At 42.3% G+C, this 23,685-nt stretch overlaps 1 protein-coding gene across 1 annotated transcript in view; it reads left to right on the forward strand.

The window, feature by feature from the left end:
• The first annotated feature begins 501 nt into the window (after positions 1-501).
• Positions 502-23,685, forward strand: part of shisa9a (shisa family member 9a) — a 56,475-nt gene continuing 33,291 nt past the window's right edge. The window contains exons 1-2 of the mRNA XM_078279914.1: positions 502-1,013; positions 1,727-1,833. Of these exons, the coding sequence (XP_078136040.1) occupies positions 502-1,013; positions 1,727-1,833 (619 nt within the window). The remainder of the gene's footprint in view (positions 1,014-1,726; positions 1,834-23,685) is intronic.

Here is a 23,685-nt window from a genome sequence, read left to right on the forward strand (position 1 = left end):
GCCCTCGCAGTCTCACTCCCTACCCATGTTTTCCTCCTCCTCTCCTTTTGCGCACCAGACTCTCCCACCCTCGGCTCTTCTATTCGCTCACAGCGCTCTCATACACTCGGTGCGGCTTGTGTCTCTGCCTACTCCTGTGCGTAAGGGCGCACCGATTGATATGTAAAGTGATGCGCTCCTGAAAAACGCCAAATCTGAGCCTGCATTAATGCCTTTCTGGGAAGACGTAGGCCTATAGACGCGCTGCAGAGCGCGCGCGTTGGAGAGCAGTTTGTTAGATTAAGTCAAGTTCATTTCACGGAGATTGTTTTTATTCTGCGCGGTTGTGTTGTTGTTTACGGATAATGATATGTTAGTAAAGATGTTCATCAGCACGGATGACGGTGCGTTGCTATTTGGATGTGTGTTTCTGGACTTTTCAGCATATCATGACCGCGCGCCCTTTTTCCTCTCTCCAAGTCTTTTCGTTTCTGCGTGAAGTTGAACGGAGGAGAAAGCACGATGAGAGGGAAATACTTTCTCCTCGGCTTCTTGTTGCTCAAACTTATGGCTCTCGTGTGCAAGGCTGACGGGGAGCCGGGACTGCTCGGAGGATTCGTAATGATCGCCACCTCCAACGGCTCCAGGGAGGAGGAGAGCGTGTCCGAGGAGACCCCGCACACGGAGGACAACTGTCGGGGTTACTACGACGTGATGGGCCAGTGGGACCCGCCGTTCATCTGCAAAACGGGCAATTATCTGTACTGTTGCGGCACCTGTGGCTTCCGCTTCTGCTGCGCCTACAAGCACTCGCGGCTGGACCAGAGCACCTGTAAAAATTATGACACCCCGGTGTGGCTGAAGACCGGACAGACTCCCAAAAAAATGAACAAGATCCACGACAGCACCAAAGACAAGACGAACTTAATTGTTTACATTATATGTGGAGTAGTGGCCATTATGGCTCTTGTGGGGATTTTCACCAAATTGGGGCTCGAAAAGGCGCACCGGCCTCAAAGGGAGAACATGTCCAGGTGAGTCTCGCTTTCTTTCTCCCTTCCTCTCCCTTTCTGCCTGACTGCTTCCCTCAGTGCGCTTGTTTACAAAGACAGTTGCGATAGTAGACTACGCACGCAGCGATCTGGCGCGCGACGTATCGTTCATTTCTCCACCTGTTTCTGTGCACATCACAAGGATAATATAATGCGAATCAATCACAGAAACGCAGCAACATAACAGCATTGCTTATGTTTCACACACAGGCTGTGGTTCCTTGGCAACCAGAGCAACTCATGTACTGAGACTCTTCATGGGGGAAAAAAAAGTGGATACTGCATGCTCACTCCACTCCAGTCTATCCATCCATTATTATATTATAGTATAACAATACGTGAGCTACTCTTCTCCTATCAGGCGGACAGCTGCTTTCACTCCTGTAGATAAGTGAGAATGCTTCTAAACACCTCCATAGTGTAATCTAATAGGCAGGAGTGTATGTGCAGCAAAAAAAAAAAAAAAAACAGGACTAATGAAACCAAATATTTTTCCAATTCATTAGGGATTCCCCCCCCTCTTACCAGTTGGCTACCCCTCACAGGTTCATGAAAAGATTCTGTGCAGCAGTAAAGCCCAAATGAATAATTAAATTAGCCATGTTATGCACAGTTCCTCATGTCTGCAGCCCTCATCCATCACCGCCTCTCTGTCTCTCTCCTCTCCTCCCTCTGTGTGTGTGTGTGTGTGGCAGGGCCGTCGCCAGTGTGCTGCAGGGCGGCTGTCCAGGTGAGCAGTATCGTGGGGAGGAGGCTCTAGGGATGCATTCGCAGCACTTTGTTTCCAGGGCCACAAACCTCCGTGAGTGTTTTTTTTTTCTTTTCTAAATATATTTTGGACACCTCATTGCTGTGTGGGTGGGGTGTGTGTCAGCAAAAAAAGAAAAAGAAAAAAAAAGCTGATTGAATGTGTCCAAGTTGGTGTCATAGGCCCTTATGAAGTCATCTGGAGCGTTTTCAGAATGCAGGAGTTACTCATCCCAGCTGGGCTCGACTGTTTTCAAAACCACCGCTCATATCTGGTTGATGGTGCGTAGTCAGAACATCCAAAAATACAGTACAGTATACACACACGGGGAGAGCGCACACATCCCTGCAGGCGTGTTTCTATTTTGTTTCAAATGACAGCACTGGGTTTTGTTTCATCTCGGCTATCCATCCATTTCATAACACGTTGGAAAGAGAATACCTGCCTGCCTTTTCTGCTGCTTTCCAAATGCAACCGTTATTCACCGTTTTATTTTTGTTCATGCCTACATGATATAATGAGGGAGAGAAAAAGGGAAGTGGGAGTGTGTGTGAGTCGGTGAGGAAGTAAGTGGTTGTAGTGATGGTAGTGTGTGTGTGTGTGTGTGTGTGTGTGTGTGTGTGTGTGTGTTTGTGGGGGGGGCTGTTTGAAGGGTGGTGGTGGTAGAATACAAAGCGTATGAATGCCATCTATTTCTGTTGCGTCCCGTGGGCTGCTACAGTACCAAGATTCTTTGTGTTTTAACACCGAAGATCAAACAGATGAATCCATTCCACACAAAAACACAAAAACACACACACACACACACACACACACAAATATGTGCAAACTCGAGCGTACAGTACATACACATCATGAACACAGTCAGCACACAGCATTCAGATCCCCTCAAAGTTGCATCATATTCTTTGTGCCAAAACAAAAAGCAGATCTAAGATTGAGCATGTGTTTTAAGACCGTACTCACACTGGTCCTGTTAGAGGACTGGCTTTCAGAAATCAGAAAAGGGTTTATTGCCAAGTAACACAAGTAATTTGCCTTGGAGGTTGGTGCATGCATCACAAATACATACAATCCCCCTATGTCTTGGGTTACTATCAATCTATGCATGATTGGCACCCTGTATACAATTCCATCTGACTGCAGTTGAAATTGCACATGAAGAAAAAGACTGCATCTTGTCTTTTTGAATGCATTTCACCCCTTTGGTGCACAGCAAGGCAAAATAAATCCATTTAACACAGTAATTGTGTCTTGTGTTGAGTTTGAAAGTCCTAGTTTCCCGGAAAAGTGAACAGATTTCCAAGTTGGATGAGATTATTTTGCAATTTTCCAATGCAAATAAAGCGGTGTCAAGAGTTCCGTTCACATTGTCGGCTTGCTTTCGCTTCGGTTGAGAAAAGAACGATGTCTTGCTCTAAACACAAGTTTAAAAAGTACCCTTCCTAATTTTGTTAAAGCACCAATAGCATTCGCAAACTTTTCCGTGCAGGTTACAGTTTATGTTGGAAACTTTACACACAGTTGCGTTTAAACCATCGACAGCGAGCTGGCAAAAAAGAAATTATGGGATTTTGGGGCGCTGTTGATTACTATAAAAGACATAAAGTGTTCATGTATAGAAGTGGTGGTGGTATGGGGGTTTTGAATAACTACTTATATTTGTGAGAATGAGAATAATCTGTAATACTACAACAGCTCCCATCAAGGTGACATAACCCTACTCAGCATGAAGCAGGACGCCCACAGGAACCATCAACATCATGACGAGAGCACATCTCATAGAAAAGGGGAAGGGAAGGTTGCATTCATTAAAATGGGTTGGTTTCAGAGGCGTGGGGGGAGGAGGGGTCTTATTATTTTTTTTTAAAGTGCTACCACTACCAATAAAAGAGATGAATACTACTTTTAGTAGGTGTTGGGGTCCGCTCGAGTCTTTTTCTTCTCTGCCTCACGGTGGGAGAGATGAAATAGCGTGGTGGCGTTTCACCTGAGCGGCCAGGAGGACGCTGCTGTGAAATAGAGATTATTATTTGCAGTGTGGAATCTGCTCCCGTGAACCTTCCAATCCTCGGGGTTGTAAGTAATCATGTGGAATTGTTATTAACCTCTGTGATCTGGTGGGATCCTCCCCGATGACAGCCACCTGATTGGTTTACGGGTCCCTCCGCCGGACGAGGAAGACGATTCATCACATGGGGCATGATGGTTGCAGGGGAAGAGAAATTAGAGCCGCTGGACAAACAGGGAAGGGAGAGAAGAGTGAAGAGCGAGGCGAATGTAAAGTGAGTGCTTGGGTTGAAATGCGTGCGCGCGTGCGTGCGTACAAGGGGAGTTCGTTAAAATACAGTGCATGATTGTACTGAAAAATCTATTTTAAGTACCAACTAAATATTGATTATACATTTAGCTTATGGCTAGATTGCCCCATTACTGGCATCGAGGAATCTGGTCTGGCAGGTTCGAGCTGCTTATGTAGGAGGAGAAAATTCCATTGTGTGCGATTCTGAGTCAAGGAATCACTTTGATACTATAAATAAAAATAAAATTGAAGTGTCCACTGATGACCACAGCTGAATTATCATTTATACGGTGTCCCCCTCGAGCACTTTATTTATTGTCAACAGAGGTATGGAAAAACAAGCAAAGCCATATTCCCGATACGTGCTTTGCTGTGTCTTGATCATTGGTAATACTTATCACATGTACTGTACCACACAAGTGAGAAAGTGTCAATTACTAATACAAAAGCCTGAGGCTTGTGTTTGTTAGGTTGTGGGCAGTGCCTGTTTGAATTGGACCATAAAAGGTGCCATTACCCTAATTCAGCAGTGGCATAACATGATCAATGCATGTGTATTGGATATATTTATTTTTATATATATCTCGTAGGGGTGACCCCGAATAGTCTACTATTTGACCTAAGGGGCCTGATTCGACTACCATTCTCTTATTTGAATTGTCGCCATGTCTGCAAATGTGGTTATAAAACAAAGGATCATTCCATTAGTGCTATATGGAGGTGATGAATGTCTGATTTTACATAGAATTGCTTGATTTCTTCCAATACATCATGATTTAAAGCCTATTTTGGAATAGATATCAGCCATAGACTGGATATCAGCCTATTAGTACTGTTAATAACAATTAGAAGTAGGGGTACTCATGTGGACAAAAATCAGGAGTGCCAGTTCTCAGTACTGGTGAGTACTGGCCCATTTCAGGCACTGGTTGTGGGCCCCTGCACATATTTCCCCCCCCCGCAACATACTGCATATTAAGAATAGACACTTTGGTTTGCTTTTGTGAACCAGAACCAGCCAGAACAACCAATCCCTGGCTGGCCGGCCAGCCGGCAGATTTTCATGTCATCTTCGAACCCGGAGACTTTGTTTGAATCCTTAAAAGGCTGAAAATGCTACGTCTCTTCACTTCACAGCATCAAAGAGCGGAAAAGACAGAAAAAGTGAAGGATGGATAAAGAGGGGAGAGCGGTGGAAGGAGAAGGAGCACTCAAGAGATCGTAGTGGCAACACCCAGATTGATGGCAGCAACCATTTCTGAAGCTCTGAAGGACGGGGCTTTGTATCTGTCACATGCTCCATATTAAAGCCGCACTAAAGCTGCGCTCTTGTTTGGGTTGCCATGAAAAAGTCTGACACCATCTTGAGCCATTGCCACTGGATTCAGGGTGACTTTCACTGCAGTTTTTTGGCACCAGAAGTATTGAGTGTCTCTTAAGTGTAATTGACAAGCAGCAGTAGCAGCAGCAGCAGCAGCAGCAGCAGCAGCAGCTAATCTCTTTGTCACGATGCTCACGGTATAATCTAATGAAGAAGTTAGTGGTGAAATTGAATTGGAAAACAGTATTTATCTCTGTGAATTATTATACTGAATAATTCCTCCGGACCAATATTGTACTTCTTTAGTAGTGCTTTAGGTGGGCAACACTATTAGTTTTATTAAGACAAAACACACACAGCCACACACAGCCACACACGCACACACACACACACACACACACACACACACACACACACACACACACACACACACACACACACACACACACACACACACACACACACACACACACACACACGCATGCACGCACAGCACTCTATATTCACGACTCAATTCAGCATTTGCAGGCTTAATTACCTCCCCAGCAGTTATAATCTTTCCCTAAACATTCTGAGATGGGAAGGATGAAATTTTAATAGGTAATTGCTTCTGAGATTGCACAGCCACGAGGAAAGGCCCTGTCTGCGAAATACTGACTGTGTGTACAAGTGTGTGTGTGTGTGTGTGTGTGTAAGTGAAGGTGTCTGTGTGCGCACACAGAGCCAGCCTGTCAAAAGGAGCTGTGCATATCCTTCGTTAAAAGTAGGTGACTGTGTGACCTTGTCTTTCCGGCTGTCTTGTGAGCCTTCAGTGTGTCACATCTGATTGCAGAGTGTCAGAGCGGAAAGAGGAGCTTTCCGGCTAGTGAACCCACACACCGCTTCACAGGCCGTAGAAAACAAGCAAAGAGAGGCTGCGTGAGAGAAAATGACAGAGCTGGAGGTAGTTATCGAAGAGGCGTCACTCCGGCAATGGCTCCTTTTGAAGCTCAGCTTCTGTCTTCATGTTCAAACAGGTAAAAAAAAAAAAAAAAAAAAGCTGCTGAAGTTAAGGTTCCAAGTTGAGTTTGTCTTTCAGGCTCATAGCTCGTTGGAGCGTCAATAAAGCGTCTGCCATTGAGGATAGTGTTTGTTCCATTTTTTGGGGATTTACTTTCGATCACACCGTTTATTTATGGAAAAAAAGGCTTATCGCACACAAAAGTCACACAGACACTCTCGTAACATATTTACTGGCCATTTTCATACACTAAGGGAATAGTTTGACATTTTGGGATATTACACTTATTCCCGGTTTTTGCGAGAGTTACCTTAGAAGATTGATACCCCTTTCATATCTGGAGAGTAGTATTGATCTTCTCATCTACTCTTGGCAAGAAAGCAAATAAACCAATTTTCCAAAATGTCGAACTTTTCCTTTAAGTATATTCAGGAGGCGACTTATGTTCATTTTCAACAGGGATGAACAGGCGTCTAGCGAACTGACCCAAGTGTGACTCAACTAATGACTAGATCCAAGAAGAAACCGACAGAAGGTCGAGACTCAGAGAAAAAGTCGCTGTTACGAATCTGTCTGCTACTTCAGCACCACGGATAGCGCCATGGATTTATCAATACACAGCACAGTTAAGGCCCATTTATGCTTCTGCGTTAAATCTAGGCCGGGGCTAAATATGCACGGACCCTACGCTGTAGCCTGACGTGTACCTCTCGAAACATTTAACTACACGTCGCGGCGACGCACGCCGCTCGGCCGTGCCTTGGTAGCGCTGCATTTCCCCCTCCTCATTTCCTGGTTCTCCTTTTCCATAAATAACATGAAATCAAGAAGAGGGTTCACTTTTCCTGCTACAGATTTCCCACCGTGGTCAGAAAGCACAGAGGAGACACTTTGTCCCACTATGCCTCTAGAGTTGGTACTCGCTACGAAGCTAATCACCGTCGCTCTCTCACTCGCTCTACCACACACTCTCCACGCAAACACACGTGCCGGCCCTGCTATTCTTTTAAAGAGATTGGCGCACAAGTATAAAATTCAGGACACTTACGTAGGCTACGGCGAAAGCTCTGCGTGGAGCCTGCGCAAGACCATAAATCAAGCTTTAGGTTACTGATATTTCATGCTCAGGGCCAGAGATTCTAACTTGAACAAACCAGGGCGTTTTAAAGCCTTCAAAGTTTTCGATGCAGCAGGTGTAGATGTTTTAAAATAGGGAGGTGAAACAAAATAAGGACAGTCGAAGACTAAACCAAGTTAGGTTTTTGTATTTTATTATAAACTTGCAAGTTTACAAGGAAGCACACGGTTCACAAAAGGCATGCAGCGCTTAAGTGAAAGGTCTGTTCAACGAATAAGAAAAAGCACACAGTATATATGCATCTCCAGTGAGATAGAAAGACATGCCCCCTTTCTAAACATGACTCAACATTTCTTACAATCAAACATAGTACATACATAGACATTCAGGAGCCACTTCACTTCTTCCCCTCTGTACCACTTTCTACCCCAAGGTTTAGACATCCCGTTTATCTCAACCATGCGAGAAGTCTCAACTATCCAGGGAGAAATAACAGATAGTTCAGGGTGACCTTGTAGCCCCTATCTGTTCAGTGTACACATTACGTTCCCAGACTTTGTGGCTCTTACTTTCAACATGTGAGAATGAGAAAAACTCCCTTCCAGTATTGTGAGAGAAACAGTAAAATACATTATACAAATAATATAGAGAATCATGCTTAAATGTAAATTTACCATCACACCATCTTGACAAGTAGCCAGAAATGTCATATTTGGGCAAATGGAGACTACAGGTGAAGCAAGCAAGCCACAACCACCCTGGTTGAAAATTATCATCTGAGACACTTCAAGACAAACTCCAAAAGATGCTTTGCTGTGACTCTTAGAATGTTTTTGATATGGACTATAACTTTAAAAATTGCTACCAAACACATTAGAAAAAGTTAAATTAGCTGTTGTAACCCTAATGCACTGTCCAATAGCCATTAGAGAAACGCTGATTAATTTAAGAGACTAAACTAATCAGAGTCCAGTCTGCATATTTTAACTTTAGCTACACATAATATATTTGCCTGCACTCTTTGGCACAATTCACCTTTCCTGCTAGCTGTCGACATCTGTCGCCTCATAGCACCTTGCATTAAAGGTGATTTAGTTTGAATAGCTTGTCGCTCCTGACAAATCACATTGCTTTTTCACATTTTCAGACATAGTGGTATATATGGTTATTTGGTGTGACGTCAAATGTTGTTCCTAACATAAAGATAGACTAAAACCACAAATCAGGTTACAGGGAGCAACAAGGCAAAAGGACAGAAAGTCACAGGGTCAGATTCTCAGAAAGTGCAGAAGTGTCTCCGCCTCTTCTCCAGGGCCTCATTTCTGCACCCTCTGTCTGCCTAATTAGCTAAATTTGAGGTCCCTGAACAGCCAGGGACGCCATTAGATTCCTGTCTATTGTGGCTCTGGGGCCGCACAGCCGACAGGCATCAACCAGTGGCAGACATCCCAGGAGTCTGGGACTGGAAGGAGAAAAGAAGCAAAACGATAAAAAAAAAATAAAATAAAAAAATAACCATAGAAATTGGACACTTAAAGAAAACAAAGAGTATTTTCACGGACAGAGAAAGTGGCCGAATGCATGCTGTCCGTCCTTTTCTGTCTTTAGTGTTTTGCATCACCCAGCGTATAATTTCCCATCTTGTCGTGGTGCTGTAATAAAAGAAGCAATAGGGACAGTGAATATCTTAACATCTAATCAGAAAAAAAAGAAGAAAAAACTCACGAATATTAATCACTTCATTTACTCCCAGGAAGTCCCATCTTGCATTTGACAGGTAATTACGTCTGTATGTGTGTGTGTGTGTGTGTGTGTGTGTGTGTGTGTGTGTGTGTGTGTGTGTGTGTGTGTGTGTGTGTATGTGCGTGTGTCCACGTCTATGTGTCCAAGTCTATATTCACTCACGTGCGCATGATACATGCCTGTGTGAATGCACATAACCCGTGTTGTGCTTCAGTAATATCCTGAGTGTGGTGAGCGACATTACATCCATCTATCTTCATCTACTTTTAAGACTCATTTACATTTGACTATCTGTAATGATACAGCACTCGCAGGCAGTCATGGGATAAGCAGACAGACTTCCCATCTGTATGTTTGAACAGGTGGTTATCACCACTGGTTTCTAATTAACTGCTACACTGACTCTCCTTAATCGGCCATTCAAATTAATGAGTCAAGCCTTTTGCAAATATTAGGAATATTTTCTGCAGGAATATTAATTCGCACAAAAATGCTATTATTAATGAAGTTAACGCTTAACACAGTTTACAAGTCAAGGGTTTTGTTCTTAATTCTGGCTGTTACGTTTCGAGAGGCACTTGGCTCGATGCAAGCATCCTTATATTTGCTATTAAGCTGTTGAGAAAATCTATGTTCCTTTCAACAATAACAAGCTCACTGTCTGTCAGACATACATTGAAGCAAGCTAAATCTCAGCATTCTAAGTCTATTTAGGCCCCCTAACATGTGGCTGTTACACTGTGGGAAATCCTCTGTAATCTGCAACTATTGTCCAGAGTTTTCCTTTCATACCGTTTCTAATAGAAGAATAGAGCTCCAATCTGCTGTATGGCTGGCAGTAACAGTATATACATTCCTGCCACTTCCCAACAGTGTTCCAGCAGTGTTCTGATAGTATTCACAGTGGAAGCTCTTCTCCCATGGGGTATGTCACTGGTTCCCAAATAATGTAGCCCACGGGGTAATTCTGCATGTGCCATGGAGTACGTGGAAAGATTGTGAAATAGCTCAACAAATTTGAAAAGAATTATATATATATTATTATAGTTAAGATTTGATTTAAATTCATATATAGGCTACAGTAGGTCTGCATACTCATACAGTGTTCTGGAACACCTAAGCATCACGGGTTGCGATTGACAGTTGGTACCTACTTTCAATAGTTGGTGGATACATGGTTTAAATAGTTAGCTAAAAGCAACGGATACACAGTTGAAATAGTTAGCTATTGGATAAATGGTGGAATAAAAAAAAGTAAAAATTTAATTGAGAGTTAAAAGTAACACACAAGCGGTGTATATAGATATATACAGATACATAGTTAGCTAAAAGTAACAGATTAACAGTTGAAACAGATAAATGGTTTAAAAAGTTAGAAGAGAGTAATAGACAAACAGTTGAAATAGTTAGCTACAAGTAACGAATAAGTGGTTGGAAAAGTTAGCTAAAAGGGATAGATAAATAGCTAGCTAAAAGATAAACAGTTGATTAGTTAGCTAAAGCGGTTTAAACATCTAGCTTATGTCACCGGTAGTAGAAAGGCAACCTTGACCAAACCTAAAGGAAAACTAATGAAAAAATATGTAGACCTATGTGTACATTTAGTTAGTAATTTTAATTATTTAGTTAGTAATAGTGGTTAAAAAAACAAACCAAACAAGGTTGGGGAACACTGGGGGAAAGAACATCTTATTACAGCTACAGTATTAAATGAGCTAAGCTGTGTGTTGGCCGGTCATGTCTCCATGTGTGTGCATTTTGGAAGTCTTGGTTTTAAAAGAGAACAGTCTGTTTTGGATGAACAGGCCAAAGCAACAGATCACTTCCCATGTCCCTGAGGTGCTGAGGGCTTTTTTTTCTTGTCTCCTCCTTATGCACACAAATGCATATGGACACCAAAAGTCACCCACACATGTACAACCTCCATACACACACACACATATTCTCCAGGCCTGTGTTTCACACGGCCCGGGGGCAGGCAGCAGATTTGCTTGGCAAGCTGACTGATGCCACCAGCGATGAAGTCAGAGGGAGGGAAAGCTCATGGTGGGAGCACATTTGTGAACCCCCCCACTCTCCAACACACACACACACACACACACACACACACACACACACACACACACACACACACACACACACACACCACTATCACCAACTCCACCTCTTTCTCTCTCTTTGGCCTGCGGGCTTCAGTATGGCCTGGCTTGCTCACCACCCTGCCCCGAGGAGGTAGGGACACATTGGCAGCCTTTCCGGCGCTCACCCTCCCATCCTCAAATATATACACATACATATGGACACACACAAACACTGAAAGACACAATGCCGTGGATAGGCTTACAGCCCCGGCCCCCACCACCCCCCATCCTGCTGGGCGCTGGCCCATGGATAGGGGACATGTGGCTGGGCGAAATGCGTCACGATGCTGGGCTCTCGCTCTGACAGATCTTGTGCCTGTCTGCAAACTAACAGCCCGGAACGACTCACAAAAACAGAAAAGGAGTTTTGTTTTCCACCTTTCTGGTTGCGGCAATCACCCTGCTCTCAGCTCCCCTCGGCTGCTGGCCACCGTTGCCTTTTCTCTTGGCATTTCTTGTCTCTTATGACAGGAGTTGGTTATAGAGTATTTTCTTCTTTCTTCTTGTAGTGTTGTTTTTGTTTTTGTTTCTATATAGATGACATTCCCACCATTTTCCCCAGAGAGAGGCAGAAGTGTGTTTCTGTCCAAAGCAATTTGCCGTATATGTATGAAACAGGTTTAGAAGGCACCGATAAACAAGTTGAGATTGCTACATTGCATATATTTTGTGCCTTGAGAATGGGAGTGAGTCTAAAATTGAACAACAAATCTCCTTCCTTGGAGGATAAACCAGGAGATCAACTGTTGTTGTTTTTTTTATTTCAGGAGCTTTTCCTTCAGGAAAAGGTCATGCTGCTTTTATTTATTTTGCCCACATATAACCAGACACTGGCAGTGGAAGCTTCACACAGCCAGAACCACTTCAGTGTCAAAGAAGAGAGTCAAGGAGAACACACAACTTGCAACTATTCTTGCTTCGAAATCTTTTCAAGGACTGATCCACTGAAAAACGTCATGTTCCGAGTATGAAAGTTGGCTGTGCTCAGCTGGCTCTTTCTAAAGGCAGAAAGGCAGCTGTAGTCAACTTGTAATTGGTCAATGGTCACCCAGTTTCATACAGTAGCATTTAAGGGCCAGTTTGACATGTTAAAAAACACGCTTATTTGCTTTGTGAGAAAATCCACTTGGATTTCTGGTGTTAAACATTGTCACCGTCGGGCAAAAACTTGTATGTCTAAAACTGTTGCTTTTCAGGAAATGGAAAAAAATCCCAAAATGATTTCAAAACATTATATTGAGCTATTTGCCTTTGATGAAATCAGGTGAAATTGCCTCGTTTTAAATATTGGTAAAAACCCGCAGACAGACTGATTTATGAAAAATGACGTTTCTGCCAACAGAAAGCAGCTAGTTAGCTTAGCTCAACATAGATACTGGAATCAGGGGGAAACAGCTACCGGTTGCCTGGCAACCTCACGATTTAAGAAACAAGGTTTAAGAGAGTCAGCGCTGCCGGCGATGAAATAGTCCCGCACAAAACCACAAATTGTCCTTTTTATACTTTGGTTTTTGTAAGAATTTAGCAAACAATATGGTTAATGTTAATTAGTGAACTTTAGTTTAGAGGTGCCGGTAGCTGGCTTCCCCTTGTTTCTAATCTTTATGCTAAGCTAACCGGCTCCAGCTTCATATTTAGCGTACAGATTTGAGAGTGGCATAAATCTTTTCAGCTAACTCTTAGCAAATGAGCAAATATGGATATTTCCCAAAATGTCAAATTATTCCTTTCATCAAAACATCCAAATGAACTAGTGCTGCGGTATAATCTACCTGTTATCTGTATGCCTAGTATGTAGTACGTAATATCTTACATGTAATACGCCTAAATATAGCTAAATACACAAGATTCCATTTGATGCTAAAATCATCAGTTTGTTTCTTGCTTGCAACTATCGTTACATACATTGGTCATGAGAGAAAGTAAAGCGATGGCCCAGAAGAAGTAAATGAGCTTAGAACAAGTGTATGTGCTATCCAAAATCATTTGATAATTCACTTTATTAAAGAAAAAAAAAGTCTGGGAGGGGAAAGTGAATGTGACAAACGTTTCCCTTGTCAATTATTCCTGTTCAAATTGAACTTGAACATGATACTAAACCACATTCAGCAGTTAACAGGTGTGTTAGATGTGTCTCTGTCAAGATACAACCATGATGCATTCCATCAATCCTAAAGAAATAAGTCAGATTTATTTACAATTCATGCAATTTTAAAGCCACGGAACTGCCAAAAGCACACTCTTGTTGGTTTGGTGAACCTGCTGACTCAATATGGAAATTTGAATTGCTTTCCTGCCCTTTCATTGGCCATCGTGTTTAGTCTCATGCATATATGCAAATGCCCCATTTCAGTATCTCCTCATCAGATCACAGGCAGCAGCATGCCACTGTGTCTGTGCACAAAGCAACTTAATGAGCTCCATAATCCCAACGGGCCTTACCTTATTGGAAAATCAGAGAGCACATTAATTGAGGTGGCTGCCCAGTAATATATAACATACAGTACTCTGCCTGTGATGATGCATTCAACTTTTATTCAGATCTATCACTATGTAGAACTCCCGTATGCAGATTTATTATTTCCCTTGAGTGTCTACACGCAGCCAATAATCATACAACTCTGCACGTCTTTGCACATATGATAAACATCTTCAATCCCACAAGAAAGGTACTTATTTTACTATCGAGAGATAGCAATTACATAGAGTGCTGCAGCGAGTACAGGAATAAGAATTCTTAGAGAAGCACAAGAGACAGGCATCCAAAGGGAGGGGTACCTTTAGATGTCACTGTCAACCTCAGCAGCAGGCAGCGATTGAATCAGTCCCCCCTCAGGAATCTTGGGAAATGGAAGCAGAGGGGATCTGAAAATGCCTTTCTCCCCCTCCTACTATTCTGATATACGGAGCCTGACGGAGAGTAGTCGTACATGCCAAGTCTGAAAGATAGAGACTGAGTAGAGAAATAAAGTTAGGGAACAAAAATAAGACTGGTAGTGTGCAAGTGGAGGGCCAGAGATGAGAAAAGAAAAAAAGCAGAGCCCACAGAGGGGGGGGCTGAGAGTGTTTGGCGAAAGATGGAGTGAGGAGATCTATACTGAAACCATCGATATTTCAGGCCTCTCCTGATATGAAAGTGAGATTCAGAATTCAGACAAAGCTCCCTGTTGCGTCTCGCCTTTGAGGACACAAAGGCAACGTTCCAATGTTGTGGCGATGTGCGCTTCGGTGCTTTGACATCCATTTAGTCCTATATTGGTTAAAAGCTCCTCAGCATACAAAGTCCCCGCCTTCTGTAGCATCGGCGAGCGTGTTACGTGTCAAGTGTGAAAAAACAGTATTGTTGTGAATGTGGCAGGTACATCAGTCTTGCAGAGTTTACGGGTAGAAAATGTGACACATTGATTTCTGTTTTTTGCTGGCAGACAATGAGAGGGAAGTAGATAGGTAGATGGAGAACTGGAGGCAGCAGAGACAATGGGGTTTGGAGTGTGTATATTGTATGTTTTATGAATGTGAATCTACAGTATGAACAGGTATGCACAGGTATTTGGTACTGTATTTTTCCTTCACATATCCAATTGGGGTTTCTGCCAGCATGTTTATAAGGTAATTCTGGTCTATTACTACCTCTGTATTGTTTGCATAGCTTTGGCCATCATTTGTTTATGGTAATAATAACACCATTATAATAACAAAGCTAACTGCTGAGATCTGGGAATATGGCAACGTAAGTCCGAGTCTCGAGAATCCCGAGCAGGACACCCAGGTTGACTTAACTTAGACAGATAGTCAGTGTACATCCTACGGAAAAGTGTGCTTCTAATACTTTTACTACTAATACTTTTCTCCCACAATGCACAAAAGGAAATAAACTTACAAAACTCTATGCATGCAATCATGATCTATCTAAATTTAGGAGTTAACATAACCTACTTCCGACCTTATTTTCTTATTTTGCTCGTCATTCTACCACAGATTGTTAAATTGGGTTATTGCCATAGGGATGAATAACTTTTCTCGGATATCTGTGTCTGCGTCCGGGAAGGGAGAGTTTGAAAAAACAAATGGATGAGATGTATCCAGGTAGACCTTGTTTGGTCTGAACAATATTTCCTAGTTTGTCTAATTAATTTCGGATGGTGATGAAACAGCCTCTGGACCACTTTACGAAAACAATAATTACACTGTCGGAAAAAATATATATTTTTGTTGTCTTTTTGTGACGCTTAACCTGCAGTGGATTTCTAAATCCCAGTTATTGACTACTATTGTGGTGAAACAATCCGATCAAGATCAAGTTTTGTGGCTTGTCTCCTGTCATCTACTGGCTCGTGAGGAGTGGCGTGCTCGGAGAACAAAGCGACACGAAGCAGGGTTCAGTTCACAATGTTCTAAAGGTTTAATGAGACACACAAGGATATTCCTTTTTTAAATTTTTTTTTTTAACAATCGCTCCATTCACTTGGATGACGTGAGAGTAGAGGAATAAGAAAGAGGCCCTAGGAGAGGAGGATTAGTTGAACAAGGTTGGTTCACACAGATGCATCTTCAAGAAGGAAAACAGTGTTACAATGTACGGTATGACCTCATAAAAACAGATGAGCGAGGTTTTGTTCAGAGTTCTCACAGAATGGAGTGTAACAGATTTAGAAAAACTATCATGTTGATTTCTTGTATACTGTCCAATCTGCAAAAACAATAAACTATAAAAAGATTCCTATGTTGTGTTGTACATACTGTGTACAGTTAGAACGTCTAAACTGGTGGTTTATAACACGCCAGGGGTCCGTTTCAGAAAGGGAGGTTAATCAAACCTGAGAGAGAGGGGTAACTCCAGCCCGTTTCAGAAAGAGAGTAACTTCACCTCAGAGTCAGTTACTATGGTAACTGAGCCTGTGAACCTAACCTGGTCGGGAGCAGGTTTTCTTCAAGAAACCTCCAGTTTCTCTCAGTCTCCTCCCTCTGACACAGCGCTCTTTCATTTCCTCATTCTGAATGAATGGTTTGTTATCTGCATGATTAAAAATAAAGGGTTGGTTTATAAACTGTGTTAGGCAGACTATAAAATGTTTGTTTTTTTCTCAAAACATGGCATTTCCTTTTGTCAACGATCCCGTTGATGAAGAAGCTGTATTACTTCGCAGGGAGTTAAACATACGTCGGGAGATGATATTGAGGCCCCGACTATAGATGCATTTTCATTTCCAGATACTAGCCTACCTATATGAGCGGTATCGTTTTTTCTTCCCAGTCTATCAGATATGTAGCCTACATAACCTTATTCTCACCCATCGTGGAACATGCTCTACATCCCAGCAGATTCTTTGTGTCACATTACATTTTTTTGCAAACAGTAGTTTTCTTTACAGCATTGGTGATGCGGAGCATATTAGTAAAGCCACTGTATAGCAAAGCTCCGTCTGAAGAATGTGACTCGCTCTGAAACGTGTTTTAAACGTTTTTGTAGTGTTCCCTGGACACAAACCAGTAAGAGTTCTAGGGTATTGCAGGTGAATGATGTAAACCCTTTGAAATAAAAGATTATGAATTACAATTCTGTTAATGATGGTGCTGCAGCCTCAGAATGGGATTAGTAGGCCTAGGACTTTTTTCCCGCAGGATTGCACCTAAATGAAATAGATTATAGGTTCAATACCATTTCACCAGTGATATTATACTTATGATTAAATATGATATTAATACACTATATTGGAACGTACGCATGCACTCTAGCAGCAATTTTCTCCCACGCAAATTTCTCTTTTTTGCAGCAGCCGCTGTGTAGCTTTTTTAATGAAATGTATGTTCAAACTCGCTGTACGTGCGCATGAGTATTTCTGTTTGTGGTTGTTACCATGGGGAATCGTAGTATCATTGCTCCATTCATGCTGCCTTTTTATTGTGGTGGTGCACGCGCTTAACTCTGAGTGAACCTACTCAGAGTTGATTGAACCAACTCAAATCAGCTGTTCTGGAACTGAAAACTCAGAGTTTCCGTTCTCAGGCTAAATCAACTCAGAGTTCAGGGTTAGACTCAGAGTTAGTTAAACCTCTCTCCTGAAACTGGTCAAGTTAAATCTTTAGGTAGTCAAGTTTCAAATCCTCATTTTGTACCTGTATGTTCATGCATGTATGCAAGGGTTTGTTAATACTTACGTGTGTGCTTAAAACGTGTCATTTTGCATGCATGGCCTTTAGTGCAAACATTTCCCTCGTTTGCTCCCTTATGTTATTTCAGCATCATATTGAATTTGATCTTTCTGTACCGAGACATTTAGTCCAGCCGTCTGTTTGAATTGATTTTAATCTGTACCCTCAATACATCCCAACCGTCAGCCAAGTTCACTTCGCCCATCCCATATTTCTTTCTCATCGCCTCCTCCTCTCCCCTCCCTTTGTGTACATTGTTCCACCACCAGGATCTGCCCTTAGATCAACAGTTACAAGCCATAAATGATGTATAATTCATTCCACGCAGCAATGCCTGCGCAACAGATTAGATTTATGTGTGACTGTCTCCACCGACCCCCAGTATCTATCACCAGGTACCTTGATAAATTCTAATGCATCCCACACCGTTCTGGGTTATTTTGTGAATGTAAAAATCAAGCTTCTTTACTCTCTTGTTGGTAAAAAGTTTCTGTGCAGCCCTGTCTAGCTAAATAATTCAAAGTGTCAACTTTAATCAGTTGAATGGTTTGATTATCTTTATATAGCACTTATCATTTTACAACATTAATATATCCGTTAAGTCAAATGTGATACCTTTATATTACTATTGTAAAACACTGACCGTTCACTAAACCCCTCTCCCAAACACAGATTGTCCAATCACAGCTTAATAACTGTTAACTATGGAGAAGTGGCCTGGGTCCAGACCTTTGAAATTGCCCACTCCATTGAGTTGACGGATGTGTCCGGCTTCATGTCATTTATGATCCAATGAGCATCTTGATGAGCCAAGTAACACCACGAGCGACACTTACGCCATTGTCAAGCCATCTTAATATTGCCCGACACGGTTTGTTTTTACTTCGCTCCACTTTTAAAACCCTGGAAAACACAGTAGGCTATGTTGGCATGGCTATGCATGATACGTTGGTTAGGGAGAGATTTTATATATATATATATATATATATATATATATATATATATATATATATATATATATATATATATATATAAAATAAAGAAATGAAGAAGTAAAGCTATAGATTTCTCCCCATGTTAAAGCAGTGTGGATAGGGGTGCAGTAAGAGAAAGAATCTTCCAGGTTCTGTTCTAGAAAACCACATTCAAAATCATATTGACATTTGACGCTAATAACCAGACCCAAACGGAATCTGCAGATTTTTTGTTGTTGACAGTTTTCTGCGGTAATCCAGATTGAAAATCTGCGGAATTCTGCGGAATGTTTTTTTTTTCTTTGCTTGTTATGCCAGAGTCAATAAACTGGACAAAAATAAGCACACACAATTCATTTAAACATACAATTACCTCAATCAGGTATCATCAAGAAATATTCAGTAGATTTTAGTAGCAATATTTGAATTTGAGATGTATTTCATCACCAACATAATGTTTGTTGGAAAGCATTACAGTTTAAAATGTAAGACACAGGGCCACTGAAAATGCAAGGTTCAATGTGGAGCAGAGACCGCAAAAATACATTTGCGGGAACAATCATCCATCTCCCAACAATTATCACTTCAACACATAAACAAATAACTAGTTGGTGCTTTACCTCAACCTCAGATATCTTTTTGGAAACTTTAATACATTTCTTAAGTCACTTTAATACATAAATCTTAGTAATTGTGGCTCCTTTCAATTTCGCATTTAAAGTACTTTAGTACTAACTTTTAGTTGGGCCTGCTTCAAGAAAAAAAAAAGTAAACAATCTAATATCGTTAATTGAATATTTACGTTATTAGCAGCCTTTAACACTTTGGGAATTTCACACTTCAGTAACCCCAACCCATTATCAAGACAGGGCTACGTTCACCAAACGCATCAATAAGTCCTCATCATATAAAAGTAATGTGTTTTTAAACAACTTATGGAGCTAACAGATAGCTGAAATAGCTAGCCAGCAACAGCTGATCAAATCTGCCAGCGACAGCTGTCATTTCAGCCTGCAAAATCGACGGTTGCGAACGTGAAATGAGAAGCTGCTTTTTGTCTACCTCTATCGGAAATCAAGGACCCATCGTTACAGAAATTACTCAGAATCCTGAGTGGTAAATCTGCCTCCGCCAATCTGCTGTTGCAGCACATGTCGTGTGATTGGCACGGTTAGCATTTTACAAAATTACTATCATGTTTCCAGTCAACTTCGCTGCTTTCTAAAATCTTTGTATTTTCTGTTGGACTTTAATTCATTCTACATTTTAGCAATGCTATAAATGCTTTTGTGTGGTAAAGCAATCACTCCCTGCCATAGATTAACACAGCACAATCTACAGCGGTAGCAAACAAAACAAAGTGCAGAGTGTTGCCCGGTAGAGGCTGCCAATCGCATAAGCGATAATCTGTTTATGTCTTGTTTGCATTAATATGTTTACTGATGCTGAAGTGCAACACATTTGATGCCTATTTGCCAGGAATAGCACATTTTGCAGCTTTGTTATAAGTCAGCGTGTTGGTAAGGAAGATTATCATCATCATCTTCAGAGACAAATGTTTACAGTGCAAAGCCGCAACCTGCCAGACATGTATCAATATCAATTCTGAGAGGAAAAATCAAACGCACGGTAAAGTACCCTTCATCGGCTCCTACAATACAGCTGCAGCAATCCTGGAGTGACGGTTTTAATATCAAGTGGTTGACTTCTGATTAAATTTGCAACATTTCTTAAAGTTTTATAGAAAACTATGAATATGAGATATTCAGTCATGAAGCTGCAGCATAAGCTTTGCTTCGCCAACCACTGCTCTGGCCAGAACCACCATTACCATCCCAGCATTAGCGTAGTCCTATATTATTTATGATTTTCTGATTGCTAACTGACATCTTAGATTTCCCCATCGCCACGTCCACACTCCTACACCATCTGCCCCGTCTGTGGTTGATGGAATTCCAAGACTGCTTTATCTACGAGCATGTAGCAACATTTGTTTATTGCGGCACTTATTTATTTTCTGTGATGATTTGCTAACAGCAGGCACAGGGCACACAGGTTGTTGGAGGGGAGAGAGAAAGGAAGGAGAGAACAAGAGAGGAGAGGGAGATGCTAGCTAAACCGTGTTTTTATGGAGAATCATTTTCCTCCCCAGAAGGCAGTGATTGGCATTAATTACCTAACAGGTGCTAACAGGGATGAATCTCATAATTAACCAGTTTAGATTTAGTTCATTTAGGAAGACACGAGCATGAGGCGGCGGGCGCAGAAGTGTGTGTGAGGATGTGTTTGGTGTGTGCGTATGCAAAAAAGAAAACAGAAGTGAGAGACACAGGTAATATCAGAGAGAGAGACTATGTATGTACAGTAAGTATGCATGAGTGTGTTTCTGTGTATCTGCGCTGTACTTGTATCCTTGTGAGAACTACGATCAGGTGTAAAATCTCCTCACTCCAGATTGTTTTCTGTCACAATGAGCTCTCTTATGGTCTCCGTCTCACAACTTGGACAAAGTTATCAGCTATCAGAGCTCAGACTTAGGCAGTTTATACTTGCCTCAAATATGTGTGAAGTAGGGTTAGACCAGTAAAGCGGGTTTACAGTGTGTGGAAATTTAGAGACTCATTTCTGAGGGAAAAACCTTCGCCTGGCAGTTGAAACCTAATGTGACGGCAAGAGCATTGGATCTGGACTGTTGCACCTCATTTGGCCTTTGAGAATGAAGTCATCATGACTCATTTAAGACGTTGGTTATAAGCATGTAGAAATGGACCTTTCCACATCATCCCAGAGATGCTAGGATGGGTTGATATCTGTGCGACTGTGCAGGCCAGCAGGAGATCTCTCCATGGAAAAAGTGTTGTTCCATGGTGTGCTATCATGCCCGAGGGGTCCATCCAAGTGTGAATAAACTGTAGCGAAGAGGGAATAAACTTGGTCGGCAATGATATTCAGATACGTCATACTGTACAAAACGGTTGTTGTGCTGACACCAAACTGCATCATGATGTTTGAGCCAAATTCCAGAACCAGGATCCACATATTCAGGTTCCTTTGTCCATAGCATGAGAAACCATATGCTTTGGTTGGCGTTTGACCAAGATACTTTGTTTGCACTGCTCAGTGGCCCATATTTGATGCTCCTTTGCCCGCTGGAGACATGTTCTCCGCAGACAACATCGGCACCCAGCATGGTTTTCGTCTTGATTGAGCTACAACGTGCACTCTGAAATGATCTTCTTAACACACATGGAGTTTGGATGTCATTTGTCTAGTTGTGGCCTGTCTGTTTTGCAGGATTCTTGCCATTCTCCTTCCACCCATCTGATCAACACACAAGCTGATCTGTGATCTCTAGTTTTTGCTCACACCATTCTCTGTAGATTATTGAAACATCCTAAAAAACAAATTTGGGTGATGGTACATTAGAATCAGCAGGCGTATCAGCAACAATCTTGCCTTATTTAAAACTATTACAAAATGCAGTGACACTGATTCAGTTACACTGACTAACACTAGGTGATGCAAATAATGCGGTCTTTCTCAGCACATGCAGTTATGTGACGAGGCAGAGATTGTTTCTTATAAACTGGCAGCTCACTGTTTATGATGAGCCAGGCGTATGTCTGCTCTGTGCACCTCGCTCTGGGCTAGATTTTGGAGGGCTACTAGCAGTGCCCAGCGGGGTAGGCTGTGGGGTTGGAGGGGTGCTCCATATGGGGATTTCCCTTTGACCCACTTCTTAGCCCCATGCTGCTGCACAGAAGCCATCTCTCGCCCGCCTGCCTCCCCGCTCTGCAGCATTCGTCAAGCAGAAGGAGGTGTCCTTGTCTGCTCGCGCTGGTTCCCTCACACTCCCTGTTGCCAAGACACGGAGTGGTGCAGAAGCTCTGACAGTAACACTGGCACTCTTGCTGAACCATTGCCTTTGCATAGATCTTCACATGAACGCTACCACATAGCTTTCCGTGCATGAAACAATGGCACACAGAGAAACAAAGGCATTCACACAGAAATCAGCTGTAAACTGCACAAATGCTGGACACTGGGTGCAAGCACCCAGAGAGAATGCGCACCCACATGTGCATTCATACAGTTCCATTACATTCAATGCTACTGTTTGTTGTTCTTTGTATGATTCTTTCAGCCACTGTCTTGCTCGCAAAGTGACAGCGACACAGGCACATTCACACAAATAAAACACAATGGCGCACAAACAGTACACTTTGCACCCTGCCAGTGCTTGTGTTCTTCTGCTTACAAATGGAGCGAGGCAGCCGGTCTTTCTTCAGTAACCTACTTTTTCCTCTCCTTCGAGAGAGCAGCACGGGCCATCAATAAGCGGCGCGTTTAGTTTATATTGCTAATAATAGAACGTCACCGAGGCATCTTTTAGTGGATGAATAGACAGGTCCTGCGGTAGAGTGTGGGATTCACTCACGGGGCTAATCTGTCCCTCTTAGAGCGGCGATCCCTCTGGGCCACTGGCGAGGGTTCCTGAAAGAATACTCCTCTCCCCCACCTAAATTTTACATCTCTCATAAGCTGGAGGGAAAGCAGGGGGAAAATATCAGATGCCGGGCTGTATGTTTGAGTGTACAATGCAGTGAAAGTGCGCTGACCTGCTCCCTCTGCAGCTCGACAAGAAAGCAGAGAAACAGGCAGATAAATACTCGGGACATTTTTGCCAACAGATGGACTGAGGGAGCATTGGATTGAGAGAGAGGAGGAGGCAAAAACAGAAAGAGAAGACGGATAAACAGGTACACAAATAACACACGGCTAGGAGCGTGTTGCCTACCATGTGCTGATATCAGACAGGCATATGGCAGCAACGCAGAGGCAGAGACAGAGGAGAGATCACTCTAAACACCAAGCCTCTCAATCTGGCCCCGCAAAAGCCTCTCTCTCCATCAGTAAACCCATGTTGCATCTACAATAAAGCACCTAATCATGTTCAATTAAAGCAAATTATACTTTCACAGCTCAGTCAGGAGCACTCACACAAACGCACACTCAAGAACATAGCAAAGCAACACAGGCTGATACTGAGGATTAATACCAGCGAGCAAACAGTTGGCAAAATCTGTGTTTTCAGTTAGATTCTAGAGGAGCATGAGACAGATTATGTACCTCACAGATGGATACAAGGCTATTTTGCAGCCTCACTGGGGGGACATGAGAAAGACAAAAATAG

Source organism: Sander vitreus, chromosome 21, assembly GCF_031162955.1.
Source record: "Sander vitreus isolate 19-12246 chromosome 21, sanVit1, whole genome shotgun sequence".
Classification (NCBI taxonomy): Eukaryota; Metazoa; Chordata; class Actinopteri; order Perciformes; family Percidae; genus Sander; species Sander vitreus.